This window comes from Zalophus californianus, chromosome 5 (assembly GCF_009762305.2).
Source record: "Zalophus californianus isolate mZalCal1 chromosome 5, mZalCal1.pri.v2, whole genome shotgun sequence".
In the NCBI taxonomy this organism is placed as follows: Eukaryota; Metazoa; Chordata; class Mammalia; order Carnivora; family Otariidae; genus Zalophus; species Zalophus californianus.
Window position 1 is genome coordinate 33,278,858 of NC_045599.1, and position 23,330 is coordinate 33,302,187.

At 35.6% G+C, this 23,330-nt stretch overlaps 1 protein-coding gene across 5 annotated transcripts in view; it reads left to right on the forward strand.

Annotated features, from left to right (window-relative positions):
• Positions 1–23,330, forward strand: part of LOC113928824 (ankyrin repeat and KH domain-containing protein 1) — a 126,518-nt gene that overhangs the window by 14,581 nt on the left and 88,607 nt on the right. For all 5 annotated transcript variants that reach the window (XM_027604962.2, XM_027604961.1, XM_027604963.2 and 2 more), the window contains exons 2-6: positions 11,242–11,395; positions 18,032–18,188; positions 19,534–19,681; positions 20,299–20,446; positions 22,287–22,520. In XM_027604962.2, coding sequence (XP_027460763.1) covers positions 11,242–11,395; positions 18,032–18,188; positions 19,534–19,681; positions 20,299–20,446; positions 22,287–22,520 — 841 coding nt within the window. The remainder of the gene's footprint in view (positions 1–11,241; positions 11,396–18,031; positions 18,189–19,533; positions 19,682–20,298; positions 20,447–22,286; positions 22,521–23,330) is intronic.

Below are 23,330 nucleotides of genomic sequence, written 5' to 3' on the forward strand. Positions count from 1 at the left end.
CTCAGGAGCATATGTCTCTTAAATATCCATGTGGCTTCCATCTCCTACTTTTAGCGGTCTGCCAAGATGCCTTCCAACTGCCTACTATATGTTTATTGTATAAACACCTCAGGGTCACCAGTTTTAATTCTGAACTCATCATTTCCCCCTCCACCCCAATTATTTTTTACTTCCACCTTTGTAAATTACATTGTCCTAAAGTTACTTGCTGTAGTCAGAAACCTCACGTCTCATACTCGCATCTCATATCTGCTATTTCTTCTCACCGTACGCATCTAAGCAGGCATTAAGTCCTGTAGGTTCTTTCTTAACATCTTGTTTATTTGTCCCTTTCCCTGTTTCCTTAATGGTTCTGCCATAAATAAAACCATCGTCTTTCACTGGCACTTATTTCAGTAATCCCTGGCTCTGTCTACCTTCAAGATTATACCCCTCTAATTCTTACTCTACCTTGCTATCAGAGTAGATTCTCTAATGTCAGTCCAGTCATACCACTCTTTTGACAAAAAGCCTTCTCATATCTTAGATAAAGGATAAAGCAAATTCCTTGATGTGGCATACAAGGCTATTTAGGATTTGGTTTCTATTTTTTAAACTCTATCCTTTTTTTTACCCTACTTTATTCGCTTTTTGTTTCCAGTCATGCCTAATTGTTGTAGTTCTCTGAACATATCAGGCTATTAAAGGCCCTGGTTTAATTTGCTTCTGCTTCTTTGGCTTCTAGAATCATAATAATAGCTACTGTATGTTGAGTGCTTATTGTCCACTGGGTTAAGTACTTACCTATATATTCTCAAACTTTACCAGTACCATATGAAGATTTTGATTTTAATCAAAAATCAAAATTGCAAAAACAGGGCATCTGGGTGGCTCAGTCAGTTAAGTGTCTGCCTTTGGCTCAGGTCATGATTCTGGAGTCCTGGGATGGAGCCCCACATCCAACTCCGTGCTCACCGGGGAGTTTGCCTCTCCCTCTGCCCCTCACCCAGCTCGTGCTCTCTCTCTCTTCTCTCACTTTCTCTCTCTTAAATAAATAATTTTTTAAATTGCAAAAACAATTGGTCCCAAATTACAGATGAGGAAACTGAAGCTTAGAGACATTGTGTGACATACACAGAGTCATATATCTAGTAATGATGGAGTTGGGATTTTACTTTATTTTATTTTTTAAAGATTTATTTGTTTATGGGGGGAGGGGCAGAGGGAGAGGGAGAGAATCCCAAGCAGACTCCCTACTAAGCGTGGAGCCTGGGGTGGGGCCAGATCTCATGACCCCAAGATCATGACCTGTGCCAAAATCAAGAGTTGGATGCCTAACTGACTGAGTGCCCTGGAGTTGGTATTTTAATTCAGGTATCTTGGACTCTGAAGCTCATGTTTGTAACTATGACTATACACTGCTGCTGCTGTCACTGATGTCCCTTCTTACCCATCCTGTTGGATACCTTCTTGTTCCAGAGTTGTTATCTTTAACTCATGTCCTTTATTACTACTTGAATTGGAATTGACTGTTCCTTCTTCTGTGTTCTCATGTTGTCTGTATATAACTACTATAACATCTGTAATACTTTATTGTATTTATTGTCTATCTTGATTAGCAAGAGTCATGTCTTACTTATTTTTGTGCTTTCAGTATATAATACAATGTTAGGCATATAGTAGGTGCCTAATAAATGTTGAGTGACTATATCTGTAGTGCTTAATATACTCATGTTACTTGGCCTAAAATGAGTATAATGGATTCTATATTTTTGTGGAGTGGGGAGTAAGAGTATAGGAAGGCAGGGCCAACTGACCTTAATGATAATAGTGGTGGTGATATTAATAAGAATAATAACAACTAATATTTGTTGAGCAATTATCATGTGTTAAGTACTGTTGTGCAGTTTTAGATATAGTATCTAGCTTACTCATCAATAACCCTGTGATATGGTTACTGCTGTCCTTATATTATAGCTGAGGTAAATGAGGTTAAAGAGGTAAAACAAGTTAGCTAAGATCACACTGAGAGATGAGCTAGTAGTCTCAGAGTCTTTGCTCTTAGTCATTATGCTTTCCTCTCCTTATTGGTACTAATTGGAGGTTTATTGGTTTTTGAGGCTCTTTTTAACTTATTAAAATCAAGTATTACTTTGGAGTGTTGAATGCTTATTTTCTATTTGGGATAATGAGTAGAAGCCAGGACTCCTTTACCCATTTATTATGATAGAGAAAATATAAAGTTTATCCTTTCAACATTAAGATTTTCTTCGCTTTAATTGCCAGATACTTCATTTCTTGTGACTTTTCTAATGAGTATGTGAGCAGTCTTCTTTTTAAAAAACCTATTATGGCACAAATTTTGTTGTACATGTGTTGTAAGTGTACATTAGAAATAATGTAAATGTGGGTGCCAGAAATTACTAAACGAAAACATGATTTGTCTGTCTTTTTAAGAACTCTGCCATAGAGGGGCGCCTGAGTGGCTCAGTCATTAAGCGTCTGCCTTCTGCTCAGGTCATGATCCCAGGGTCCTGGGATGGAGCCCTGCATCGGGCTCCCTGCTCTGCAGAAAGCCTGCTTCTCCCTCTCCCACTCCCCCTGCTTGTGTTCCTGCTCTTGCTGTGTCTCTCTCTGTCAAATAAATAAAATCTTTAAAAAAAAAAACAAAACTCTGCCAGAGAGTTGTTAGTGGGTTTGATAATCTTGATTACATTTAATTTTATTTAAAGAAGTTTTTTCCTGGGATGCTAGGTGGCTTAGTTGGTTAAGCCTTTGGCTCAGGTCATGATCCCAGGGTCCTGGGAATGAGCCCCACATCAGGCTCTCTGCTCGGCGGGGAGCCTGCTTCTCCCTCTCTCTGCTGCTCCCCTTGCTTGTACTTTCTCTCTCTGTCAAATAAATAAATAAAATCTTAAAAAAAAAAGGTTTTTCCTGACATTGCTACTGTTAAACTGAAGCATTACCGTACTTGTAGTTTTTGTGCTTACTTTGTTAGTATTTGTTTTAGTTATACTCCATTATTGAGAAGATTCACTTAATACAAAGAATATGAGCTTTGGAGTCCAAAATATATGGCTTCAGATCCTGTATGATTATGGGATATTGGGCAAGTCACTTAACTTTTCTGAGTTTCAGTTACTTACAATGAAAGTCAGTTAATCTACTAGTAGTTAAGATGATCGAATGGGGGGCACATGGGTGCCTCAGTTAAGCTTCCAACTCTTGGTTTCTGCTCAGGTCATGGTCTCAGGGTTGTGAGATTGAGCTCCTAGTTGGGCTCTGAGCTTAAGATTCTCTCTCTCTCCCTCTCCCTCTACCCCTCCCCTGCTCTCTCTCTAAAATAAATAAATCTTTTTTTTTTAAAAGATGATTGATTGGAATAATATATAGAAAATGCTGGCAGATATGAGGCATTTTATTAACAGTAGCCTATTTTTTTTAATGAACTTAATTCATGGTAGCTATTTTTTTTAAACAGCAGAGTTTTTAATTTTTTCATTATTATTTTGTTAAGCAAATTCTTTGCCCAAGGTAGGGCCTGAACTCATGACCCTGAGATTAAGAGTCGCATGCTCTACCAACTCAGCCAGCCAGATACTTTTAAGAAGACCTTCCTTTCTCCCATCTTTAATTAGAAAAATAAAAAAAATAGATTCTGTATTAAAACTATACATTATAAATTAAGTTTTTGTAGTTGAGCAAAGTGAAGTTAATTTTCTCTAGCTTTAACTTAGAATTAGGAAAAGCACACTGGTTCTCTCTTGTACTGTGTGAAACTAATCAACTTCAGAAAGCCCAAGGTACTATTACTGTTTTTTGAGAAGAGGATTGTGGGTCTGAAATTGGGAATACAATTTTCCTTGTAGAAAGAAGCTTGAAAAGTTTTTATGTTAAGGAATATAGCCTTTTCATTCCAGTATTCCAAGATGTTTTTGCTGATTTTATTGGGTTTTACAGTATCAGCAAAACTCATTCCTAAATTTATCATTATTTGGTCCTAAATTGCAACTGTATTGCTTTCTCCCTTTGAATACATCTTGGGGCATTTTTGTGGTGATACTACTGTCAAAACTTTTGAATACTGTTTTTTGCAAAAAAGAAATGCTCTGTCTGTCAGTAATTATCTCTTGGAACACTGATCCATACTTTTTGCTCTTCCAAGTAAAGATCAATAGTAAACCACCTGCATTCTAAAATGGTATAAATACTGATTCTGACTTAAAGTAGAGGACTTACTTTGGGTGGGTAAAAGTAAGACATACTGGTCTATCCAAATATAAACTGTACAAAAGAGAAGAGATATAAAAATGTTTCAGATGTTTACAATGTTTTATTTAGCTTTTCATTTTAAATTATCAAATCTGAGTCCTTTTTTTCTTTTTAAAGAAAATTTTTTATAAATTTATTTATTTATTAGTAATCTCTACACCCAGTGTGGGGCTTGAACTCACAACCCCGAGATCAAGAACTACACACTCCCGACTGAGCCAGCCAGGCGCTCCTCAAATCTGAATCTCTTAAGGGAGCTTTATTTTTGAAAGTTTGTGAGAAGAGGTAGTGTAAAACATTTACCCTTCTCATAGCTCCAGTTGGAATTCATGAGAGTGATGATTAGTCTTAAAGGTTAGCAGACGTACTACAATTTGTGGCTACTAATATTTTAGTCCCCAACTCAAAATACAAACTTACTTAACATGTTTAAAATAAAAGTTTTGTAATTCATTGTTAGGTTAAAAGGTGTTCTATATAAAACAATGTATTTTCGACTTGTATTTAAGAGGTTGGTAGTCTTTATTTGCTTGTTGCATAATATGACCAAGTGACTGGAGAATATATAAACAAATATATATAATGTATATGTTTTATAATCAAATGTTCCTTTTTTACTAACATTTTCTCTAACTAGCAATTGCTATTTCCATTTGTTATTGAGAAATGTATAGGTAAGGTTTTATTGTTTTACTTTTTTAAGACAAAACATATTAATATTGTTAACGTTTTAATTATAACACTGCTTACTTACACTTGATAGAAACTGTATGCGGTTTTTGTTATTGTTGTTTTTTTAGTGGAATTGAGTTTTGGCCAAAGCATAGGTTGGTTAATAAGTGATTTTTCTAACTAGATTTTGGCCAGGTAACTGACTTCGTTGTTTTAAGGTGATAGTAGTTGAGTCTGTGGTTAATCTTCCTAGTAACTGTTGCCATCCAGTTGTTCCTTTCTGAAATGTCAAATGGGATAAAAAAAATAGGATAAAATGCTTATTCCCCTTTTCCACCCTGCCCCTCCCTTTGTTTAAATTCTAGTTGAAGCTATGATACTCATGTTTTTTTTAAGAAGGAAGGGTGAGAAAAGACTTTTGAGAAGGAAGACGTAGGGCGCCTGGGTGGCTCAGATGGTTAAGCGTCTGCCTTCGGCTCAGGTCATGACCCCGGGGTCCTGGGATCGAGTCCCGCATCGGGCTCCCTGCTCCTTGGGAGCCTGCTTCTCCCTCTACTTCTCTCTCTCTCTCCCCCCCTCTCTCTCCCTCTGTCTCTCATGAATAAATAAATAAAATCTTTAAAAAAAAAAAAGAAGGAAGACGTAAAGTGTTTTACCTGTAGCATTTAGAAGAGATTACCTATAAAAGAAAAATAGTTTTTTGGGGCCAGATTCCCTCTCATCTTTTTTCTTCCACCTTTTGTTTTTGTACCTAATCAGAAGATAGAAAAAAAAATCTGCAATCTTAAAGACTTGAAATAAACTTTCTTGTCATTGGCAAAAACAGTACCACTATAGGTGGGTGTTTTATGTTTGCTGCTCAGTGCAGCTGCTGGATCGAGAGTTATGTAATTATCATTGGGTAGTAGGGACATTTCTGTGATCCTTTAGCTTTATGTAAGACACTCGGGGGCTTCTCTCTTCATTTATATGATAAAGACAAATTTGGTTAGGTATAACATTATTTTGGACTTACCCATTTTCTAGATGTGTTTTGGGGGACTATATCACCAAGTCTTTTATGTTAAATATACGGAATTGGTCTAATTTAGTATTTCCATGTCGCTATAAATGGTTTCCATGTTGGCTGGTTGAGGTAATGCTATTGCAATCTGAATTACAAAAGTATGTATTTCAACAGATTTACCAGGTAAGATATTTATGAACTGCCAAAAGCAACCCCCCAAATATTCCAAAAATAATAGGCATAACTGGATATTTTGTCCTTTTATTGATTCCACATTGAGGCAGGCTTTTAAAATTTTAGAGAGAGTAGGACAAAGGATATATTAGAGTTGAGCGCTTTTTGGCATATCTAATTGTATTCAAATCATCTGTGTGTATAGTTATGCATAATTACAACTCATGCTGGGAAACTTAAGATTTTTTCCCCACAAGTGTTATAGGTATTTAAATTTTGATCCTTTTATTATTCATTTATTTATTTTTAAGTTTTATTTATTTAAGTAATCTCTGCATCCCATGTGGAGCTTAAACTCATGACCCTGAGATCAAGAGTTGCACATTCCTCTGACTGAGCCAGCCAGGCGCCCCTAAAATCTGATCTTTTGGGTCAGAACTTAAATATAAAATGCCTAAAATAACACTTGAAAATTGGAAGTGATCATCACAAGAAAAAAATCGTAACTGTGAAGTGATGGATGTTAATTAAACTTTCTGTGGAGATCATTTCACAGTACATACATATATGAAATCATTATGTTGTACCCCTTAAGCTCATACAATGTTGTATGTCAATTATATCTTAATGAAACTGGAAAAAATAAATAAAATAAAAAGAATTCAAGTACATTCTGATGAAAATGTATTATGTGAGATTCTCAGTGAATATCATTCTTCCAGTTTGAAAGGGCGTAGAAGATAGACACTGGCAAGGGACAGAACAAAAAAGTAATTACACAGAATTAATATCCTAAAAATTACATTTATATAGTGTTTTATTATTTTCAAATTATTTTATCTTATTTCATCATTTCAATAGTGCTGTAAGATAGATGGGGCAGGTATTTTATTTATTGAGGAAGAAATGGAACATCGGAAAGGCAGGAAGTGACATGCCTAATGTCGTCACACATAGTGCCTCATGAAACTGATACTTCAACCTAATTCTGATCTGTATCACAGTATTCTTTCCATTATGTCATGTTGCCTAACTGAAACTTGAATTTACATGCATTTTAAGATGTAGGAGAATTAAACTGAATAAATTGTCTTATGAATTTTAATTTTTTTAAAGATTTTTTATTTATTTATTTGACAGAGAGAGAGACAGCGAGAGAGGGAACACAAGCAGGGGGAGTGGGAGAGGGAGAAGCAGTCTCCCCGCTGAGCCAGGAGCCCGATGTGGGACTCGATCCCAGGACCCTGGGATCATGACCTGAGCCGAAGGCAGACACTTAACAACTGAGCCACCCAGGAGTCCCATGAATCTTAATTTTTAGAGAGAAGTTATAAGCCTTTTGGAGACTAGGGACACATCTCTCTTTTGTGTTTTTTTCTAACTTGATTCTTCCCAAGCACTTGGGAATGTGCTGTCTTGTGTATGTGATAGTAATATTACTGACATCCAGGATAACATTGCTGCTGGTTCTCTCTCTCTTTCTAGTGGAGGTGACCAGGTAGACCATGAGCAGTCTGTCACCTTTTGCATGATCTCATTTAAATCTATCGCCAGTTGTTCTTTCTAGCCCAAAGCCATAGTTGTACTCTAGGCTCTTTATTGTTTTTTAAAAATTTGAGATAAAATTTACATACCATAAAATTTAGCATTTTAAAGTGTACAATTCATTGGTTTTTAGTATATTTACAAGATTGTACAGCATTCACCACTATCTAATTCCAGACATTTTCATCATTCCAGAAACTTTAGACCCATTAATAGCTACTCCCATCCCTCCCTCTGTGTTTCTCCACTTAACCACCAACTTACTTTTTGTCTCTATGAATTTCTATACTAGACATTTCATAAAAGTGGAATCATACAATAATTGACTTCTTGTTTCTGGTTTCTTGCACTAAGCATAATATTTGCATGGTTTGTTTATGCTATGGCATGTGTCAGTACTTACTCCTTTTAATGGTAGAGTAATGTTCCACTATTTGGATATACCACATTTTTTTTTTAAAGATTTTATTTATTTGAGAGAGAGGGAGCACATGAGAGGGGGGAGGGTTAGAGGGAGAAGCAGCTCCCTGCTGAGCAGGGAGCCCAATGTGGGCCTCGATCCAGGGACTCCAGGATCATGACCTGAGCCGAAGGCAGTTGCTTAACCAACTGAGCCGCCCAGGTGCCCCCACATTTTGTTTATCCATTTACCAGTTGATGGATATTTGTGGGGTTTTTTTTCTACTTTTTGTCCATTATGCATAATAGAGTTATGAACTTCTGTATACAGATTTTTGTATGGACATGTTTTAAATCCTTTTATGTACATAGAAGTGAAATTTCTGGGTCATATGTTTATTCTGTGTTTAATTTTTGGAGAACTGCAAAACTGTCCTACAGTGGCTGTGTCATTTATATTCCCACCAGCAGTATTGGAGAGTGGACCACTCATCACTTTCCAAATGCATCTTCAAGCCCCTTTTTTATTTCATTCCCTTTGATTTCTATCCCCATGTCTGACTGTCTAGTGAAATTCTATGCATCCTTCAAAGCCTAACCCAAATGCTGCTTCTTGTGCAAAGTCTTAGATTACTGGGGCTGGAAGCAAGTTCTCTCTCTTTAATGCATGTAGTTGTACCCATTTATTTCTCTTTGAGGCCTTTTGTGATAGTCATGTTGCCTTTGACTACTATCTTCTACCACATTTTTGTACTGTCAGGGCGCCTGGGTGGCTCAGTCCGTTAAGCGTCTGCCATCAGCTCAGGTCATGATCCCAGAGTCCTGGGATCGAGCCCCGAATCGGGCTCCCTGCTCAGCAGGAAGTCTGCTTCTCCCTGTCCCCCTGCCCCTCCCCCCTGCTCGTGCGCACACTCTTTCTGTCATGTTATCTCTCTCAAATAAATAAAATCTTAAAAAAAAAAACAGGACTTCAGTAAATATTGGGAAAATGAGTAAGAGAGAATATAGAATCCTTAACTTGGATTTTTTAAAACATTACACAGTACAAATCTGTATTTGTCTCCAAAATATGTGTAATACCACATTAGACCATTGCTTTTTATAAAATAGAAATGTTAACTTTGTTTAAAGATTTTTTTATTTATTTGTCAGAGAGAGAGAGAACAAGCAGGGAGAGCTGCAGGCAGAGGGAGACGCAGGCTTCCCGCTGAGCAGGGAGCCCGATGTGGGACTCAATCCCAGGACCCTGGGATCATGACCGAAGGTAGATACTTAACTGACTGAGCCACCCAGGCTTCTAAATACTATCTGTAATAAAAAATTCAGAATTTGGCATGATGGTTTGATCTGTCCTCACAATTGGCAAGTATATATATTTACAAATACCTAATAATTTCTTGGGCCTGTGAAATTTTTATTGTACAAACAGTTATCTTTTCATATCATTTAACAACTGATAGGATACATTTATCTACTGGCATGGATCTAGAATGGCATCTTTGTCTGTAATTACATATTAAAGAAGCTGTATTGCAGGGTGTTTCAGTCGGTTAAACATCTGCTTTCGGCTCAGGTCATGGGATCGAGCCCCACATCGAGCTCCCTGCTTGGTGGGGAGCCTGCTTCTCCCTCTTCCCCTGCTCGTGCTCTCTCTCTCTCTCTTTCAAATAAATAAATAAAATCTTTAAAAAAAAAGCTGTATTGCAGCATAGTAATGTGGTTCAGTGTTATTAGATGTGAAGTTAAAGGTGTATTTTGTAAAATTTTATCACTAGGTGATAAAATGTATCCAAATCATTTTAAGTTTACAGTCTTTCTTAGGATTTTTATTTGGTGGCCATTATGAAACTGATGACAAACTACCAAATTTGCCAAATAATGTAGTCCAAATCCTCTGGCTGTCTGAAGTAGCATTGCCTAGTAGTTCAGAGCATAGACTCTATAGCTATGTGGTGGGGTTTGAAACCTGTCTTTGTCATTTATTAACTGTGTGACCTTGGAGAAGTACTTAACCTTTCTGTTCCTTTTTTTCTATCTGTCTACAAATATGTTAACCTCCCTGGTTACATGTATTTACATATTGTAGACATATCTAGGTACATAAATATATACTCATGATTATATACATGATAGTCATGTTCATGTTTATATACATATATGTATACTTTTAGCAAAATAAAGATCATACTGTTTTGAATCTTGTGATTTTCACTTCACTTTATGAATATTTTCTCATGTCACCAAATTTGCTTCAGAAACATTGTTTTTAATGACTGCATGGTAGTCCATCCTGTGAATGGACAGAATGTGTTTACCAAATTACCAATTGTAGTTTTTTTCCTCTGATTTTTGGAATTTGCGTTAATGTGCAATGACCATCCTTGATTATTTTTGTCTTGCTTTCAGATACTTTTTAAAGGATAGATTCCTTAAAATGGAATTACAGAATCAATCAGCATGAGCCTTTTAAAGCATTTTGATACACACTTTCAAATTACTTCCCAGAAAGATTGTACATATTTTATTTAAGAAAATTCATTTAGAATTAAGTTGATTTGAAATTAGAGGGTTACATATTTATTTTTATTAGTTGCTTTTGCTTATACCATTCATTCATTTCAACAAATACGGATTTAATACCTACTGTACATGAGATATTCTTAGGCCCAGAGGACAGAGCAGTGACCAAACAGGTGTGGTTCCTAACTTCATGGAGCTTTCTTGTCTATAGGGCTCCAGATATTTGATAGCGTATTAAATCTTATTTTCTTTTAAGAATCAGAATTTAATAAATTGATTAAAAGAGAGGAAAAACTGAGCCTTAATGACCTGTCCATGCTATCTAGTCTTTTTACTATCTAGTCCTGTTTACATCTTCCCAGGGACTGTGGTCATGTACTTATTTCATTAAAAACAAAAACAAAAGCTTCTTTTCAAGCTCTGTGCTAGGCACAGAATGTACAATGTTCTTCAGGAAACTTGAATCTGGTGTGTCTGAGTTATACTGTAGTCATGTCTGAAGATAAGCAGGTAGGAGTCTCCCTCAAAGTCCCTTCCCACAGCCCCATGTTTCTACAGTAATTTATCTGCTTATACTTAAGTTTCAAACCAGAGATCATATTATCTTAAATTGCAGTTATTCTAACAATATCGAGATCAGTTTCATGGATATTGCATTTTTAATTCATAAACAGGTCGAATCATTTATTTTGGACCAAGAAGATCTGGATAACCCAGTACTTAAAACAACATCAGAGATATTCTTATCAAGTACTGCAGAAGGAGCAGACTTACGTACTGTGGATCCAGAGACACAGGCACGATTAGAAGCATTGCTGGAAGCAGCAGGTAATTTATTTTTTGTTTTCTTACTTTCATCTCTTTAAAAGTCAAGATCTCTGCACAAAGCTGTATAAGATTACCCCAAAATTATATGACATTATATGAAATTTGAACTCTTAAGATGTATTATATTTTTATTTCCTAAAGAAAATGTTCACATTTTGTATTTTAAAAATTTTTAGTTGAACATTTTTTTAAATTTTATTTTATTATGTTATGTTAGTCACCATACAATACATCATTAGTTTTTGATGTAGTGATCCAGGCTTCACTGTTTTCATATAACACCCAGTGCTCCATGTAGTACATGCCCTCCTTAATACCCATCACCAGGCTAACCCATCCCCCCACCCAGTTGAACGTTTTCAGTGGATGATTCTAGGGCTCAACACTGTTTTTAAGGTCTAAGATAATCAGCTAGTTATCAAGGAAAACTTACTTATTACCAATTACATTATAAATGTGGGAGATAAATTTGGTTCATCAAATTATGACTCTTTGATATTAACTGATTTAGGGTATTCTGCATGTGATTATTTACTTATTCACTTTCATCTAGGGGTAACTTAGTAATAAATTGCTATTTTTTTCTTAGAAGACAGTTAAATAAAAATTGAACACAAAATTAGACTGAAATATACCAATCAACTTCTCGTTCTATGGTAGCATAAGAGAAAAACCTGTGATAAGCATGCTTTCTAAATAATATATACTCATCACTATTTTATATTGTACAACCTGCATATTATTTGCTGTACCAAGTTTCCACTCCACTATAATGAAAGCCTTTTATCAGATAAAATTGTTTTAAGAAGGAAGTTAAGTTTTTCTAATCTTTGTATATTGCTTTTCTTTTTTTCTGTATATTGCTTTTGAGATATGTTCACTTTGTATGACACTCCTTTTACTTATCTAGCATAAATATATGTGCATATTAAATACACGTAAGAATTTATTTAAAAATTTTTTAAGATTTATTTGTTTATTTGTTTGAGAGAGAGCACAAGCAGGGGGAGGGGCAGAGGGAAAGGGAGAAGCAGACTCCCCGCTGAGCAGGGAGCCCCGCTGAGCAGGGAGCCCCGCTCAGGGCTCAATCCCAGGACCACATAATCATGACCTGAGCCAAAGGCAGCTGCTTAACTGACTGGGCCACCCAGGTACCCTACATGTAAAAATTTAATCTAGAAGAGTGTGTAGGTTATTTTTGAAAATAGTGCCCAAAAAATAAAAAATAAAGTAGTGCCTAAAAGCTTGTTAGAGTGCCATATACATACCTTACCCATGTTAAAACCATTAAAATGCAGAAAATTCAAAATAAAAAGTTGTTTTTTTTTTTAAGATTTTATTTATTTGTTTGAGAGAGTGAGAGAGAGTGCATGAATGGGGACAGGCAGAAGGAGAGGGAGAAAGAATCTGAGCCCGATGTGAGGTGAGGCTCAGTCCCACAACTTGTAAAATCATGACCTGAGCCAAAACCAAGAGTTGGAAGTTCAACCAACTGAGCCACCCAGATGCCCCATAGAAAGGTTTTAAAAGTATAGAAAATTTCGAGAGGACTGGGTGGCTCAGTCAGTTAAGCACCTGCCTTTGCTCAGGTCATGATCTTAGGGTTCTGGGATTGAGTCCCGCATAGGGCTCCCTGCTCAGCGGGGAGCCTGCTTCTCCTTCTGCCTGCCACTCCCCCTGCTTGTGCTCTCTGTCTCTCTCTGACAAATAAATAAGTAAAATCTTTTAAAAAAAAAAGTATAGAAAATTTCATTCGGTTTCTGAGTACTTCTTTTAATTTTTAAATTTTTTTAATGCTTATTTATTTAAGTACTCTCTATACCCAGTGTGGGGCTCCAACTCAAAATATGGAGATCAAGAGTCACAAGCTCTCTGACTGAGCCAACTGGGTGTCCCCAGTTTCCAAGTACTTTAATAAATATGATATTAAAGAATGGTATTCAGAAAAATCACAGCAGCCTTTTAGCACATTTCATATTGACTGAAGAAAAACAGTATTACATTTGACCAAATAATGACTAGGACAAATAAGAGCTAAAATAAATTGAGCATTTTTATATTATTCTTGGAAAGATATAGATGTTATATTAAGGATGAGCTTACTTGATATCATTTTGTTATTTGTCCTGTTATGGAAAAGTATAGGTATAGTTTGTAGCAGATTGACTTTTAGTCTACTTACTGTGTCTTTTTGGAACTGATAGTAACTTAAAATTAAACACAACAAAATAAGACTGTTTAAACTAAGGCAGAACTAGTAATTTTTTTTTAAAGATTTTATTTATTTATTAGAGAGAGAGAATGAGAGATACAGAGCACGAGAGGGAAGAGGGTCAGAGGGAGAAGCAGACTCCCTGCTGAGCAGGGAGCCCGATGCGGGACTTGATCCCGGGACTCCAGGATCATGACCTGAGCCGAAGGCAGTCGCTTAACCAACTGAGCCACCCAGGCGCACGAACTAGTAATTTTTTTAAGAAAGGTATAAGGATCACATTAGTAATAACATTGAATGTCCCTCCCTTAGAGTCTGGATTTCTAGTGTGTCTCCTACTTGTGATATAGGGATATACTATATAAGATTCCTGAACTGGCAGTGCCATGATCACCCTCTAATTTTGGGTTCTTTGTTTGTTTGTTTTGCTTTGGAACCTTACATTATTTTGCTTAGAGCAGAGAGAAATGTGTAGAAAAGACACCTCTCTTCTCCAGGTCTTCTCTGCTTTCCTTTTCTTCCCCAGATCAAGCTTTGTTTACTGGTGGTAGTACATTTTTACTCTCAGGTTTAGGCTTGCGCTTCACACGTGTTGTGAGTATTACTTCTTAATCCCTAATTAAGGGTTTTAAACTCATTTTTCTTTTTTTCTGGGCACCTCATGATTCTCATTCAGGGCTGTTTTCTGGTACATTAAGCATTTTTCTTTCCCTGTTTTCTCCTTTTGTTAAGTAGCAAGATATCTTAGAATTGCTTATTTTTCATACCTATATTGATAGACAATAAACCTTAAAAATAATGATTATCTGCCTTCCAGGGGTTGTGAAAAACTATTGAATTTTTCAATTTTGTGTATTTTGACAATTTAAACTCCATACATGGTTGGATAGAGTGTTCTGTCTAAAGAAATTATCAGATTATTTTAAGATTTATTTATTTATTTCAGAGAGAGAGAGCTGGATAGAGGAGAAAGCACGAGTTGGGGGAGGAACAGAGGGAGAGATTGTCAAGCAGACTCCCCACTGAACACAGAGCCCGATGGCAGGGCTTGATTTCACAATCCATGAGATCATGACCTGAGCTGAAATCACCAGTTGGTTGCTTAACCAGCTGAGCCACCCAGGGCCCCAGTCAGATGTATTTTAAAATGATGTGGTCCTTTCGTTTGTTTTTGTTTTTTTTTAAGATTTTATTTATTTATTTGACAGAGAGAGAGCACAAGTAGGCAGAGCGGCAGGGAGAGGGAGAAGCAGGCCCCCCGCTGATCAAGGAGCCAGATGTGGGACTTGATACCAGGACCCTGGGATCATGACCCGAGCCAAAGGCAGATGCTTAACCAACTGGGCCACCCAGGCGCCCTGATGTTGTCCTTTCTAAGACCTGTGCAAGTTGACTGTTGGATCAATATTTTCTTTTTGTGCTTCAGTATTTTCATTTGCTTTTTGGATGTTTTGTTGAGGAATTTTTAGATTCTTTGTTTTTGTTTTTTTTTTTAAAGTAGTCTCTATACCCATGGGTTTAGAGGGGCTCGAACTCATGACCTTGAGATCCAGAGTCACATGCTCTTCCAACTGAGCCAGCTAGGTGCCCCTAGACTCTGTGTTTTTAATTATAAGAACATATTAGGGATTACTAGGCTTCTTAAGGAAGATAGAATTCTTGACACTATTTTAACTGAAAAAAGGAATTTGAAAAAAATTTTTCTTTAAAATTCTTTGATATTCTTAGAGAAAATTAAGAACTAAAATTATTTCAGGGGTGCCTGACTGGCTCAGTTAGAAGAACGTGTGACTCTTGATTTCAGGATTATGAGTTTGAGCTCCATGTTGGGTGTAGAGATATTTAAGTAAGTAAACTTTAGAAAAAAAATTAAAGCTATTTAAAGAAGAATTTTAAAATTATTTTCTTTCTTTTTTTTTAAGATTTTATTTATTCATTCGAGACACAGAGATACAGAGAGAGAGAGCACGAGCAGGGGGAGAGGCAGAGGGAGAAGCAGGCTCCCCACTGAGCCAGGAGCTGGACGTGGGGCTCGATCCCAGGACCCTGGGATCATGACCTGAGCCAAAGGCAGACCCTTAACCATCTGAGCCACCCAGGCACCCCAAAATTATTTTCTGAATTATAAATGTAATACAATTAGAAATAGCTAAAGCAGTATGAAATGTATTAAGTAGATAATAAAACCTTCCCACTGTTAAAGTTTACATATGCTTCCCGATTTTTTCCTTTGTAGCTTTATAAATACATGTATATGTTTAAATATACATAATTTTTAAAATAATGAAGTAGGGTCCTAGTACACATAATATAACTTCCTTTTTTTTACTTTATTATGAGCATCCTTCTATAATATGGTATGTCTGTCTTTCTCCTTCATTTATTTATTTATTTAATTAATTTATTTTTTTAGAGTGGGGAAGGCAGGGGGCACAGGGAGAGGAAGAGAAAGAATCTCAGGCAGGCTCCATACCCAGCACAGAGCCTGGCATGGGGACCTGGAGTTCACGACCTAAGCCGAAACCAAGAGTTGGACACTCAACCGACTGAGCCACCCAAACAGCCCTATGTTTCTCCTTCTTTTAAAGGATAAGATAATATTCTCTTACTTAGATGTACTATAATTTATTTTACCAGTTCCTTATTGAGAGATATTTAGATTATTTCCTATTTTCCAATATCACAAATAATGCTGTAGTTTATATACATATGTAGCTTTTCTTATTTGTGCAAGTATCTTTATAGGACAAATTATTAGAAAGTGGTATCACTGTGTCAAAGGATGTTTATATATAAAATTTTGATAACTTGTCAAATTTGCCCTGACCCTGCCAACTTTGTACCAGTGGACATTCCTATCAGCAGTTTCAGAAGGCCTTACTCTTCAATTTTTTGGTCAGTTTCATAGTTTGTGTTCCTTTAATATCAGTAAGTTACATCATACTCTTTATAAATGATAATAAATTTATTGGGTATTGATTATTTTCAGTTTTTATTTTGCCTTAATTTTATGTTGTGATTAATTATATAGAAATTTTTACTGAAATTAGAAATGTTTCATATCACATGTATTAATCTTTTATTTTGTGGCTTTTGGAATTTGTCTCATACTTAGAAAAGTCTCCCCTAGGGGTGCCTGGGTGGCCCAGTCGGTTAGGCGGCTGCCTTCAGCTCAGGTCATGATCCCAGGGTCCTGGGGTTGAACCTTGCATCCGCCTCCCTGCTCAGCAGGGAACCTGCTTCTCCCCCTCCCTCTGTCTGCTGCTCTGCCTATCTGTGCTCTCTCTCTATGTCTCTGTCAAATACGTAAAATAAAAAATCTTAAAAGAAAAGAAAAGTCTCCCCTACATCTGCATTAGAAAAATGCTACATAGTATAATAGTACTTTTCTGGGTTTTTTTTTGTTTTTTGTTTTTACATTTAAATCTTCAGTCTACCTGTATTTATTTTTGTGAATGCTGTGAATTAGAGATCTTAATTTTCAGTTGGTAACCAATTTCTGAACAATGTTTTTGAAATAAGCCCTCCCATCTCCTTTGATTTGAAATTGCATGTCTATACACATTGAATTCACAAATGATCTAGGGTCTTTTTTTGGTCTCTATTATATATCCTTGATAGAATTATCTATTTCTGTGTATCATACTGTTACAATTTGCCTGGCATCATAATACATTTTATATCTTAATGGGCAGGTTTTCCCTTCTTGTTTTTCTTGTTGTTCTCCAAACCTTTATTGACTATTTTTCTCTTATTTTCAACAGTGATCAGGCAGTGATATTATCATTGAAATTTTCTGTTACAGTTGTCACTGATTCCTCACTGAATCTAGAGAAAAAGTTTCATTCGCAACTTAGACATCTATTAGTCCTACTAGACTGAGCTCTGTAAGGATAGGAACTATGCCTTATCCCTTTTTGTCTGAGTGCCATGCACAGCATAAGCACATAATAAATATTAGAATGAATTTATTTTAATTTACACTGTTACCCTAGAAGATGATTCTAGGTGGCTATTCAACCAAAGGGAGAAACTGTTGGATTGTTTGTTGTATTAGTGCTGAATACCCACTTCATTACTACTGAAAATAGTATAAGTATGGTCTTCTACTAGAGATCTTATTGTATGACTATATATTTTGAAAGAACTTTCATTCATTTACGCCAATGAGCATCATGTTAAGTTACATTTGGAGTTAGGTACGGGACAAATTAATATTATATGCCTTGTAAAGATGTGGTTATGTGATGGCCTTTTGATGTTAGTGGCAAAATTGATACCAACCTTATATTCTGATTGTCAGCTTTATCTATGGAGACTATGCTGTTTTGCCCTAGATAATAGTGTTTAGCAATGTAATTACAATTTGCACTTTTTTGCTTTTTCTTCCCCTGCACTACCTGATTGATTGACGCATACTGAAGGAATTGGCAAATTGTCGACTGCTGATGGTAAAGCTTTTGCAGATCCTGAGGTACTTCGGAGACTGACATCCTCAGTAAGTTGTGCATTAGACGAAGCTGCTGCTGCACTGACACGGATGAGAGCAGAAAACAGCCACAATGCAGGACAAGTAGACACGTATGTGTATGACTTTTTCTGGGTATCAAACATTTTCTTGAATGGAAGTTGGGGAAGTAGCAACTTTTGGTTAATTCTGTCTTTTGGAGGGGATTATAACTTTAAATGGATATTAGAATGGATATTATATTTTAAGTAGATACATATATATATATGTTACATAGATATGAAATGGGATACTATATTTTTATTCTTGCATTCTACTCATATTCATTGAGCATTCTCGTGGCATTTACTATACTAGACTTTGTAAGAAATCCAAAGATCTTATTTCTCTTTCTAAGGAAATTACTTGTTCTAAAGATTATAGTAGTAAACTCTGAGCTGACTGCCTGAGTAAATAATAAATGAAATGGGTTGTTAATTCAGTAAATCCAGGTGCGTGCTACTCAGATATGGTCCATAAGTAGCAGCATCAGCATCACCTTAGTGCTAGTTTGAAATGCAGAATCCCAGACCTCACCTCAGAACCACTGAATCAGATTCCACATTTTAACAAGAAACAGGGGTGATTTGTATGCACATTAAAGTTTGAGATTTATTGATTTTGTTAACCATTGTGCAGTGAAATATTTACATAATTTACATCTTCTGTTACCAAATAAAATTTTAAGCCATAGAATTATATCCCAAATGTCTTTGGGAATTATTGCATTGGTAGAGTTTAAAAACTTGAAAATTAATATGACGGGTGGGAGGGATGGGGTGGCTGGGTGATAGACATTGGGGAGGGTATGTGCTCTGGTGAGCACTATGAATTGTGTAAGACTGTTGAGTCACAGACCTGTACCTCTGAAACAAATAATACATTATATGTTTAAAAAAAGAAGAAGAAAAAGATAGCAGGAGGGGAAGAATGAAGGGGGGGAAATTGGAGGAGGAGACGAACCATGAGAGACTATGGACTCTGAAAAACAAACTGAAGGTTCTAGAGGGGAGGGGGGTGGGAGGATGGGTTAGTGTGGTGATGGGTATTAAGGAGGGCACGTTCTCCATGGAGCACTGGGTGTTATACACAAACAATGAATCATGGAACACTACATCAAAAACTAATGATGTAATGTGTGGTGATTAACATAATAAAAAATAAAAATTAATATGACAATATGTTAGAACATTTTGAAAAATAAAAATAACAGCTGTTTTCATATTCAATTTATTGCCTTTCTGGCTTGGTTGGCCTACATGAATAATTAGTATTACAGACACACAAAATGTTCGTACAATTTTTCTCCTTACTGTATAAACATTTTTCTGTGTATGACTCTTTGTATTTAATATAATTTATTATCATAGGTTTCTGAGTCTTTCTTTGTTGGTTAATTGTTGATGGTTTTGTTTTCAGTCGTAGTCTGGCAGAAGCTTGTTCAGATGGGGATGTGAATGCTGTTCGTAAATTGCTAGATGAAGGCAGAAGTGTAAATGAACATACAGAAGAAGGAGAAAGTCTGCTGTGTCTGGCTTGTTCAGCAGGGTATTATGAATTAGCACAAGTAAGCAGAAATTATCTTGAGTGATTGAAATTGTGGAAGGATTTTGATGTTTTGTTTTTATTACTAATCAAAGAAATTATCATTAGAGGCCAAATTCCTTCCTTTTGGGCAGTAGGTAAAATAGAAACTGGTACATAATTAATTTTGTTGCCTACACATGTAACTGGGCATGGTGCATGTTTTTGCCCTTTACTCAAAACTGTCCCTAATGAATAAGAGTCTCATGCTCTACCAATTGAGTTAGCCGGGCAAAACTGTTCCTAATGAATAAGAAACACATAAAAGTAATAGTGATATTTTCAACTTGTCTTTAGAAATAATTTATTATACAGCTATAATGGAAAGTAGTGATTTATTGTCATTTCATCCAGATTACCTCAATTCTTTTAATTTGTTGTCTGATATAGCAATATTGGGAAATAACCATGTGTTTGCCAGTTAGTTTCTGTCTTGGGAGTATAGTTTTGCTGTTCTGTTGCTAGATAATCCCAAGTACAACACAAATTCTTTCACAAGAGCAGTTAACATTTTATGTTGCATTTATGCATTTATTTCTCTAGAAATACTATTAATAATAAGAACTGACAGTTTCTCTCTCTGTGTAATGTGTTTTAAAGGTATTGCTTGCTATGCATGCTAATGTTGAAGATAGAGGGAATAAAGGAGACATAACTCCCCTAATGGCAGCATCCAGTGGAGGTTATTTAGATATTGTGAAATTATTACTTCTTCATGATGCCGATGTCAACTCCCAGTCAGCAACAGGTAAGTAGAAAATTTTGTGTTAATTTGAGGAAAATAAATTGATGTAATTAATTATAACCTAAGAGATAAAAATTTTGTTTTTACAACTGGAAAATCACGCTACAGAAAAATCTTAGCCGTTTTCTAGAAACTCTGAGTAAAATATAAATTAATTTGGTATCTTCAAAAGACTGAGATTCTCTGCCTAAGATTGACAGTTTTCTGCTGGATACAGTTTCTTTTTTGCCATAATGTTATGTAACATATAAAGAGGCAAAATTATGAACTGTATGTCTTATATTTCTTTATCTCATTTAAATCCTACTGCCGGGCGCCTGGGTGGCTCAGTTGGTTAAGCAACTGCCTTCAGTTCAGGTCGTGATCCTGGAGTCCCAGGATCGAGTCCCACATCAGGCTCCCCGCTCAGCGGGGAGTCTGCTTCTCCCTCTGACCTTCCCCCCTCTCGTGCTCTCTATCTCATTCTCTCTCTCAAATAAATAAATAAAATCTTAAAAAAAATAAATCCTACCGCCTTGACTTTAGATTGTAGATTAACCTGAGGGTATTTACCTGTGGGGTTTTTCATGTCAGGCATACTGAATGCATTTACTACTAAGATATTCTTGTGGCAGAATGAAATCTATTCTAGTAAGAATTATTCTTTTAGTTATAGTTACCAGACACATAGATAGGAGGAGCGTTGGTCATGTGTCTTGAGTTACAGATACAGTTTTAGGAGTAAGATTACTTGGATTTAGTGAGGCAGCAACATATAATCAAAGTGTACATTGTTCCATACCATTAAGTGAATATTAAATATAGATGAGCAAGACTTCCTGGAGGGGATTGTAGACTATTTTGCTGACCACTTTGTCTTAGTTGTAATGATAGTAACATGCATAATATGTAAAATGGTTGAAAAGTTGAATTCTGAACATATTGGATTCTGGAATGTTACTTTTCTTTTTCTTGCTGAATTTTTAAAACCGTCTTCTTCAGTGCCATACTATTAGATAGTTAAACCATCTCCCTTACCTCCTCTAATAAATAAAAATCCTCAAAACAAAATCAGGAAAGAAATAAGTGGCAAACCAATAATGGGATAATGACCTTTTAAATAAATTTTTCTTTTGAAGGAGTTATGCTGAGGGGTTATATCTTCCTACTTTATTAGCTTGTCAAGTAAGATGAAGTGTCATCTTGAAAAATCCCTTTCAATATGTTTTTATTTAAAATATTCTAATGTATCATTCAAAATTACTCCTTATTCTTTCAGTACTGTACAGCCTAGAAATCCTTAACATTTTCTTTCTATGTATATTCATTTCTTAATTTTCTTTTACCTTTCCTTTGTCTATGCAGATTTATTCATAAGACTTTCATTGTTTTAGGTACATTTTCCTTCTGACGCATATCTTTAATCTAGTAGGAAAATAAGTAAATTGGCCTGTTTATAATAAATCTTTTATTTATTTTTAAAGATTTTATTTATTTATTTATTTGAGACAGAGAAAGGGAGAGAATGAGCCAGGGTGGGGGGCAGAGAGAGAGAGAGAAAGAGAGAGAGAAGCAGACTCCCTGCTGAGCAGAAAGCCCAACATGGGGCTCCATCCCAGGACCTGGAAATCATTACCTAAGCCAAAGGCAGACACTTAACCAGCTGAGCCACCCACGTGCCCCTATAATAAATCTTATAATTAGTGAGAAAATTAAGATGATGCTTCTAACCAAAAGAACAAAAAAACGTGAGATGATAGTTCTAGCAGTTTATAAGGGAATTGAAGGGGTAGAACTAGAGCATAATGTAGTTATAATTGTATCCACTTTATCATAATTCTGTATATCTTTTTTTCTTTGTTAGGAAATACTGCACTAACATATGCCTGTGCTGGAGGATTTGTTGACATTGTGAAAGTGCTACTTAATGAAGGTGCAAATATAGAAGATCATAATGAAAATGGACATACCCCCTTAATGGAAGCTGCCAGTGCAGGTCATGTGGAAGTTGCAAGAGTTCTTCTGGATCATGGGGCAGGCATCAACACTCATTCTAATGAATTCAAAGAAAGTGCTCTTACCCTTGCATGCTACAAAGGTACTCTCTCTAAATATGAATATTTACAATTTTTTTCATAACAGCTTCGAATATTTAAATATATGAATATTGAGTATTTGAATTAATTTTATACTTATGTTTTCCCTGTGCTGTCAAATTATGTAACTTGTAAGAGATTATATAGAAAGTTCATTTTAGCCTGTATTTCATAAAGTATAATTTCACAGTGTATGTTTATTATTTTAATTCAAATTTATTCAGGTAGCTATGAAGTCAATGAAAACTTGTAGCACAGATTTAGAGGGTTTCCATTATTTAATAACTTGTTTTATATGATTTTTCCAACCTTTATTTCAAAAATAATACACACTCAAATAATGGTAATAATCACAGTTGATACAGAAAACCTCAAAAACACAGAAAAGCATAAGGAAAAGAAATTTTACAATGACATGTATTGTTACCACGTAAAGATTAAAGCATGTAAGCAGTATTTTAGTATATTTATTTCCAGTGTTTTTTAAGCATATATATAAACAAATATATATATGTATATATATTTAAACTAAACAACCATACTTGTTTTATAGTCTGCTTATTATATTTAGCAATATATCATGAACATTTCCCATCTCAATAAGTATTTTTGTAACACAACTTTTGATGACCACATAGTATTTCACTATTTCAGCTAGGAGTGGGTATGGATGCGTGTGTCATGAAATCTAAATTAATAATGATTTAAACAAAAGAGAAGCTTGCTTTTTTTTTTTTTACATATATCAAGTCCAAGGGTATAGGCTGTCTAGAACTAGTATAGCTGTTCTGCTATCAAGATCTCAGAATTCT